Genomic DNA, 8752 nt, shown 5'->3' with positions numbered 1-8752 from the left:
AATATCAAATCGGCATCTTTACGCCACCAACAACTGGATCGAAACTGCAGTGATATAAAGTTTGATGAAGTTTCCTTCAGTTTCTAATATTCCGTCAGCTGTTCAGGTTTAAAATTTACGGTTATTCAGTAAAAAGCAAGAGAAAATAAGGGGACGGAGAGGGAAACTAGGGGTGTTGGCTAGGATATGGATGGATATTACCGTTTGATATGTAAACGAAGTTATAAAGAAATATATCGCATGGACATTGACAACTGAGCATACGCGAGGTCACAAAAACATTTCGATGCGGTAATCTCATGATCACACAGGCATTCACTTTTCTGCGACAATCATCCAGTGTCTAACATGAGAAACTTCAAATTTAATCAAACACTAAAGAACAGCAATCTTGGCAAATTAGGAACAAAAAGGCTCAAATTTTTTGCAAACCAAAAATTTACAGGTCATTTCTGAAGGCCAGTTCGAAACTGTTTCTACAGATTCTGTAGGCAGTGTGTAGTTAAATCTCCAATAGGACCGTATCAAGATAATATCCCCCTTCCCGGTTGGATTGTTTCACGCGAAATGGTTAAGTCGGTTACTAGTAAATATTGAAATATGCAACGGAAAAATTAATATACAAAAAAATTCCCCTGCCTCTCATATTTCAACGAGCACTGAGCTGTCTTTGGATAGTACAGTACCTCTTCCAGACCTCTATTTTCATTGGTCCCCTAGTACAGTAGCTCTCATTGTTTTCTACGGGGGATCCATTGTTCCCAACCAATGCCTGGCTTCCTGTTCTTCAGATGAGGTATTCGAAAACGAAGGTCTTATTAAGATGTAAGTCAATCATATTAAGACTATTCAACAATCAGCTGCAAAATCAGTGGAGCTGGCAAGGAATCAAAATATTTATTTTTGGCTCACTTAATTATTATTTTTTGGTAAGTATGACAACAAAACATTTCAATGGGGTGGAAAACAATAGGCTGATTACTTTTGTGCACGCATGCTCACTCGTTTAGAACATTGGGTTTTTGAAAGTTAAATTCTAGACATGCCATACTGAGTGAACCTTCGAAGTAGGGCCAGGTGATCAAACGAAAAAGGAAAAACACAAGCTATCACGGGGCGCTTAAAAACGATAATGGAAACCTGAGACGGTCTAATTTAGGCCTGTTTATGAGCAGTAGAGAATTTCTCACTCACCGGCTTTCGTTTTGGTGGCATCTATGCTGGTATTTATTGTATTTTTTTTTTAAGACAAGTTAAAAGCGTTCTCCTGCAAATGTGTACTAAGCATTTCGTGTTTTTAGATAATTATTCTTAATTCTTACTAAGCATTTTGTGTTTTTAGATATATATTCTCCTCGTGATACTGGAGTGATCAATGATCAGGTTTAATAATCACATGCCTGACACAAAAAATTAAACTCACATGTTATTTTTACTTCTGTATAAGGACATTGCATATAAAAGTTGTTGTGACTGCTTTGAGCTGCGTCAAGATCCAGCGAATTCGTGTCAACGCTTTCACTGAATAATTTTAAACGCAGTTCATCTATCATGAGAAACACAATTCTATGTATAGGACACCCAGAGAACCCTCACATATTAGAGGTCGAGAAATATGTCAAATTACTCGACAAGGAAGCCGAATGGGTGGTTTTCCAGCCTGATTTCGACGGTCATTTCATCGAAATCACTGCAGGAAATGTGTCCGGGTTTACTTCCAATTGCGTTTTTGTCGTGAATGGTGAACGAATTCCTGCTGAATCGATCACATCTGTGTGGTATTACCTGAAGGCCGGGAAAACACCGGAGGATCAAGATCTCCAAGGTAATTACCTTATAAGTCGTTACGGAAAAGTGTTGCCAATTTCTATACCGACATTTGTGATGCTGATTTTGTATGAAGCCCCTCGGTTTCTGTTTGTTTAATCATTCCCATCGTTTTAGCCCCTTAGGCTCCTCCTCTATAATTTCTACGACTATTACAGTAACGCTCTACATGTTAAAATCACCCTACTCAAACAAATTTCTGTTTCAGTCTTTATTAGTGAATGCTAACAGCCTCATGATTCGAACAGGACAGAATACGTTACACCTAATTCATTCCCCTGATCGTTCTCAAACTCAAAAAGCACGGAATACACATGTTCCTTTAAACATAACTATGCAGATTAAGAAACAACACACATACATTCAGTATTGTCCATTTTTTCCACGGCACATGGGAAGAACTTGAAAACACAAAATGGCCAAATATTTTCATGTTATAATCTATTTCCGTCCGGACTACCCCGAACCAAAGGCAATTTTTGTAAGTTTAAGATAACTAGTGAAGTAATTTTAGACGAATTGATAGTGGGTGACGTCTTTGATAACGATCTGTGCTGATCAAATATATAGCACGTGAATCAGACTTCGGAGCCGATGCTTACGGTTGTAAAACAACAAGGGTCGCGTCTCACAAGATTTACATTCCCAAGATATAGCTGACGTAAGGCTTTCGTAAGGCACGTGACCACTTCGCTTGACGTAACCACGTGACGCGGCATCATGTTTGACATAAGGCATGTGACCACTCCGACCAATCTTTCAACAAAGCTATCTTATTACAAAAAAGACAATGTAATTTTTGAGAAACACAAGACAGTCATGGATCATGTCTAGAAGATGTAGCTAATATACTTCCATATATAAGCTTTCGGTCCAGAATAAGGCACTGATATGCCGTATTTATAGCTAGTGTGACACTTTCATAACGGAAAGGTACTGGCAAATGGTTTTCATATTGTAGATATTATCCAGGTCAGAATTCTGCATGTGATAAGCTAAAGGAGGAATAAAAGTTTTAAGATCGATTTTTTTGTACGTTTTGCGAAACGAACTCTTGATAGAGCGTCAAGGGATTTCACTTATTTGACATTTTTTAGGAATCTTCAGTTAGCAAGGCCTACCAAATTACTTCAGAGAACAAACTTAGGCAGGTCACTTTTAAGTTGATGCACCTTCAGTCTTGTGACTAAAAACGAATTGAAAATCTTCAGTATATCGAGACAATAAGCGTGTAATGTATAACAAACCCAATTTTATATCTGGCACACATTCTAAGAATAATTTGTTTATTTATTTATTTATTTATTTATTTATATACATTATTTATACAGAAATTCCGGTTCAGCATAGCTGGTTTAAATGGAGATCTGTATAAAATAATAAGAATAAATAATAAAATATAGAAATGAAAGCAAAAAATCATTCAAAGAATGCCCGGTCAGTTTATAAAACTTGTAGATAATTCTTTAAAATGGGTCAACACCCATCACCTGATCAATTTTTCAATCTCTTTACTCGAAGTGCTTTAAAATTATCTTCTCAAGTCTCACCGGGTATATGTTCTACTGAATTTGAAGGCGAAATTGTGTCTCCTTCTCTCGCAAGTCGAACATTATGCTTGTGTTCCTGTAAAGCAACGTTGAAGAAAAAAAATGCGCCTTCTTCTCTTGAAAGTCAAACATTACTTGCATTCCTAAAAAGTAACTCAGAGATCAATTAACTGTAACGAGTTTTTTCCCAAACTAATTAAGAGGAAGGTAGAAAAAAAACTCTTCCACCGGTGATCTGGTTGTTTCTACTCGTCTTTGATTTTCTGAAAGGAAAATATTAATGTGAAGCTCCTTTTTTTCTTATTTCCTTGTTTGCATTGCTTGGTTGTAATTCCAGTGTATTTTGTGTGCTTTAATTTTTTTTCTGTGAATTTAACTGCTTTCTAACTTCCTTATTTGTAAATGAAAAGTAGTAATTAAACTAGTAATAGTAATCACAGATAAAAAAAAGTGCGGTTGACGTGACAATTTCATCAGTAGACCGCACGTCTTTACGCGAAAATGAGGCCAGATTTCTTGCATCAAAACGAGGTAAATTTGCTTGACAGAGAACCAAAATGGCCGTCAACCTCGATTTATTCCGAATGTATTTGCACAGGCAGCCAACGCAAACACAAAATTATACTTGCGGTCTTCCATTGTCGACCGCAATAAAAAATGTGTTATTTTAAAAAGGGCTGATTCCTACTAATTCAAAGGTATTTTCCTTAGCAAGGGCTCTTAAAATCCGAAAAGAAAATCGGGGATAACCGCCCATTTCTCACAGACTGATTCAAGCTTCAATTTGGAAAAAAAAATTAATCCACTCATTTCGCTAAGTATTTAAGGCTTTTTAGAAGTATCGTTCCTTAGCTGCCTCTGCCTCCCCAATCATTGGGGAGGCAGAGGCAGCTAACATTGGCAATGTTCTTATTAGACTCAATTAGCCCTTGCTAAGATCTTCGTTTCCTTCATAGTCATGAACCGTGACCGTCTCAGTAACAAATGACGTTCGTATTTTTTAAAGGTCGCAGGGCCATGGACTTTGCCAACAGTGAGTGGGGAAGGGTTTTCCGTTCACTGGTTTCCTATCTTCCCCACGCGCGATGGCTGAACCCACTCACCGGTTCACGGCTGTCGAATAGCAAACCTTATCAGCTACGACTCGCGCAGGAAGTTGGGCTGACTGTGCCGAGTACCACAATCACAAATAACCCCGAAGCAGTGGAGAAAGTCTTCGACCACGGACGAGTCATATTCAAAACTGTCTCTGCACTAAGGGTATCGTTAGACAATCTGGTTTTCACCACTGAAATCACCAAAGAGTTTCCATCACAGTCCAAGAAGAGCATTGCCCAGTGCCCAGCCATTTATCAGCAGTTGGTGGAAAGAAGATCCGATTTGCGCATCACTGTTGTTGGTCGAGAGGTGTTTCCCGTTCGCATTGCCACACAAACACTTGGGGATGCCAAAGATCGCTTGGATTGGAGACGGCAACAAGACAAAGACGAGATTTTCAGTGAAGCTCAGGTAATTTATCACTCTAATTTAAGACTTAAGGTGACTCGACCCAGTTATTTTTTGGCGGTACCACCCTACTTTGAAGCTCTCTGGTATCCCCACCTTTGCTTTTATCGTAAGTTTAACACACAGAATGGATAACATATAGATCAATCTACAATATAGCAAAAAAAATTTTGGCGATCGGAGTAAATGTCACGTGGTTGTAGTGCCACGCCTCTTTGAGGACTGAGTCGAAATTCTGCTGTTGCCGGCTTTTTTTCGTGAGAATCTCTCGGCTACACATAGTGCGCATTAGTACTTTGCGCTGAACAAAGTTTCAACAAAATGGCAAAGACCCAATTCGAGAAATTTAGCGCTTTCCAAATTTAGGTCATGATTTATGTAAAAATGGTAAGGAAACTTTAAACGATTATATCTAATAAACTATGAGATATATTCCTTTATTTTGGGGATCTTTATAACAGATGGGTCCTTGCAAATCAGCAAAAAGCTTAAGGGCCTTGTAAATGCGCGCGATTTCGAGCGATGCGAACATAAAGAAATTATAGTTTTAGCTATTTGTTGACGCTTGTCAGTGTTTCAGAGTCCTTCTCACAAAAAAAGCATTTTCTTAAAAATTCGTAGTTTTTTTTCCTTCAAATTTTTTGAGGGCCACAATTGATTGACCAACTACCCGGATTCCGAATTCCATGGTCATTTGAAAACTGTGACATTATCTTCTATAAGCCCAAACTTGAGTCAACATTGAAGATTTTTAGCGTTTTGGCTGAGTTTGTACTTTGGGAGTTTTCTATTGTTTCGGGTCTGTCATGATACAGCATTCTTGTTAAGCACGCGTTCAATGTCCAATCAGTGCATTCGGAAGTCAGGCAAGCGTGGTCATTGCACGCGTGCTGAACAAGAATGCTGTATCATGACAGACTCGAAACAATAGAAAACTCAAAGCACTAATGCGCACTATGTGTAGCCGAGAGATTCTCACAAAAAAAAGCCGGCAACAGCAGAATTTCGAATTAGACCTCAAAGGGGCGTGGCACTATAACCACGTGACATTTACTCCGATCGCCAATTTGTTTTTGCTATATTGTAGATTGATCTATATGTTATGCATTCAATGTGTTACACTTACGATAAAAGTAAAGGTGGGGATACCAGAGAGCTTGAAAGTAGGATGGTACCACCAAAAAATAACTGAGTCGTGAAATCACCCTGTATGGAGCGGGTTATTGCCATGAACCTGTCCTCTTAACAGCGTGTTGCTATAATGTGGGTTGTCTTATCCACAGTTTATAATTAAATGTTGAGATTTTCCTCTGTGCGTGCCTTCTAAAAGTGAAAGAAGTTAATTCTGGTAACCAAGATAAATAACATTCTACTAAATTTGATACTTTTTCATTCGAGTCCGGGAATCTTTGGTTACTTACAACTGAAACATACTTTACAATTCTTTGGGCACTTTGCTCTTAATATTCAGAGGTTTTGAGCTTTCAAACCATTGAAGGGGAGTAGGGAAGGCCTGGTTTAGAATAAACAAGTTTTGGGCTTTTTTTTATTTGTTAAATAAGAGCAGATTGAAAGATTAGGTGCTCTTTTAAACAGAACAAAGCAAGCACCCTTTAACAACACAACTCGGCCTTTTGATGGAATTCATGTAGCTTTCTCTCAATTGCAGATATCCGATTCACTCAAAGAGCGCATACTAGAATTCCACAAGCGAGCAGGTCTGGTTTATGGTGCTTACGACTTCCTAGAGTGTGATGATGGCGTCATTTTTTTGGAGTGTAACCTGGGGGGAGCCTGGCTCTGGTTGGAACGAGCCGTTGGCATCAAAGTGTCTGAGCAAATAGCGCGATACCTTCTGGGAATGGATGAAACTGATTCAGTTGAGAAATGAACAGCAGATTTAGTTACTTACATCGATTTAATTAATGTTTTTTTCTTGAGTGTGGAACCCATGTTACAAGCGCGAAGAAAACTGCGCGCGCAATAAAATTAAACAGGAAGGCAGTGGGGAGACAATCTCGTTCCCAGAGCCCGCGTTACCTTTATCCAGCAGAACGGGCAACGTTTCCCGTACCGCTAGATAAAGGTAATGCGGGCTCTGGGAACGAGATTGCTGAGGAGAGGTATCGAGAAATTTCTTCTCCTTTATCACTGTTTGTTTGTTGTTGTTGTTGTTATTATTATTCGCTCTACTTCGCAGTATTTGAACGCCTGGAACAGGCTACATTCAAATTAAAACATTCCCTTCAACCAATCAAAACAAATGCAAACAATTTAACGAACTAATGAGAACTCAAAGCAAAGACATGTAAGTGACATCAAGCGCGCGAATCTGCGGGCGAGCAAGTGGCACGAAATAACCAATCAGAGAAGGGAGCGAGGCAAAACCATAGAAAACGATACATGGTAATTATTTTTGACACTCAATTGAAAACCACTCTATGGAGTTGCTGCCATTCTTGAGAACTTTAACTTGACTGATCACAGAGAATTCAAAATCAATCATTTGTGAGCGCTGATGTTTAATTTGTCTCACCGATCATGATTCATTAAAGAAATAAAAAACGCGCCGAGTGCATTGTTGAGTTATATAAGCACGCGGGAATTTTTTTAGAACACGAGAGAAGTGCAGAGAGGCACGAGCCGTAGGCGAGTACCTCTCTGCACTTCTCGAGTGTTTTTAAAAATTCCCAAGTGCTTATAGAACTCAACAATGTACGAGGAACAAGTTTTTTATTTCTTTTATAAAATATAAACAATCGCATCTACTCAGACAAGTGCGAATTATAATGAAACAACATCAAGTTTCTCCTTACACGAGATAACGCGCAACTCAATAGCGCGCTCTTGCCGATCACGACACGATCACGACAGGGCACGCGACAGCGCGCGCAATCAAGTAAAAAGTCAAACTGTTTTAGTTTTTCGTCAGATCGTAAGCAAGTTCAAGAAGTTAACTCCAAGTCAAGTTTAAGTTTTAAGGTGTTGAGAGACAAGTTGAAGTTAATGAAAAGTCTGGAAACCTCAGTACAAGAGACTGTTTTTTGCGAATCGCTGGAGTGACAGCACATTCTGTCTCTGAATTTCTCAGATTTTTCACAGGCAAAAAATTTGACGTGTGCTCCGTGCATATGTACAATTATAATGCACGCACCATACGTATGCTTCGTGCATTGTGGAGTTATACAGAACTCAGTTTGACCAATCACAGTGCTTGCTTGACCCTGGCTATTTTATAAATATAAATAAATGTAAGTGGTACTTTTGCCTTTTGCTCATATGGTAAATACGAGATTGAATCTTCGTGTGGTTTTGGCAAAAGAAAAATATACAGTACCTCCAATAAAGAACATTTTTTTTTTAAATATATTAGTAAAAGCAAAAAATTATGGTAATAAGTCAATTTCGGCGCACCAGAAGTCAATAATACATTGATTGTATTTCACTAGAGTTAGTGGAACCTTGTTTTGAAATAGGGCTACTGCACATTCATTCTCCACATCTTTGAATAGTCAGTCTGGTTTCATAAGGATGCTAGGTATTTTTAGCGTGTTTATGACTTTGCGGGAAAAGCTGATGTTTGCCAAGGGCGCCATTGAAATCGGCCGTAAAGAAAATTGGGATAGCTACGCAATTTTCAGGGATAATTAAACTTCAAGTTGGAAAAATTGTCACACGTTGTCATGTATTTGAAAACGTTTTAGATTTACTGCCTTTAACCTCTAACAGTGATCAGCATCAAATTTCTCCTTGTAATATCAATGCTTATCCAACCCCTGAGGTTATGAGAATAAAGGAATGATCACCAAACGTAAATTATCTTGATATTTTAACAACGTATCTCCACTATTTTTATAAGAAAAGTGTGG

The 8752-nt window shown here is 38.5% G+C and overlaps 1 protein-coding gene across 1 annotated transcript; it reads left to right on the top strand.

The window, feature by feature from the left end:
- Nucleotides 1-1401: 1401 nt before the first annotated feature.
- LOC146469519 (uncharacterized) lies at nt 1402-8554 on the top strand. The gene is made up of 3 exons (XM_085123133.1): nt 1402-1825; nt 4384-4886; nt 6553-8554. The coding sequence occupies exons 1-3, from the start codon at nt 1552-1554 to the stop codon at nt 6772-6774; spliced, it is 999 nt and encodes a 332-aa protein (XP_084979259.1). The 5' UTR covers nt 1402-1551; the 3' UTR covers nt 6775-8554.
- Nucleotides 8555-8752: the final 198 nt, after the last annotated feature.

Source organism: Pavona decussata, unplaced genomic scaffold (assembly GCF_977016875.1).
Source record: "Pavona decussata unplaced genomic scaffold, jaPavDecu1.1 SCAFFOLD_122, whole genome shotgun sequence".
Classification (NCBI taxonomy): domain Eukaryota; kingdom Metazoa; phylum Cnidaria; class Anthozoa; order Scleractinia; family Agariciidae; genus Pavona; species Pavona decussata.
Note: the sequence above shows the minus strand (reverse complement) of the source record. Positions and strands in the feature narration are given on the sequence as shown.

What these genes read in the sequence shown, in the direction of transcription:
- LOC146469519 (XM_085123133.1), top strand. Translation starts at nt 1,552, where the DNA reads ATGAGAAACACAATTCTATGTATAGGACACCCAGAGAACCCTCACATA. An exon ending in GGAGGATCAAGATCTCCAAG is followed by an intron (nt 1,826 to 4,383) that starts GTAATTACCTTA and finishes TATTTTTTAAAG; the next exon opens with GTCGCAGGGCCATGGACTTT. An exon ending in AGATTTTCAGTGAAGCTCAG is followed by an intron (nt 4,887 to 6,552) that starts GTAATTTATCAC and finishes TCTCAATTGCAG; the next exon opens with ATATCCGATTCACTCAAAGA.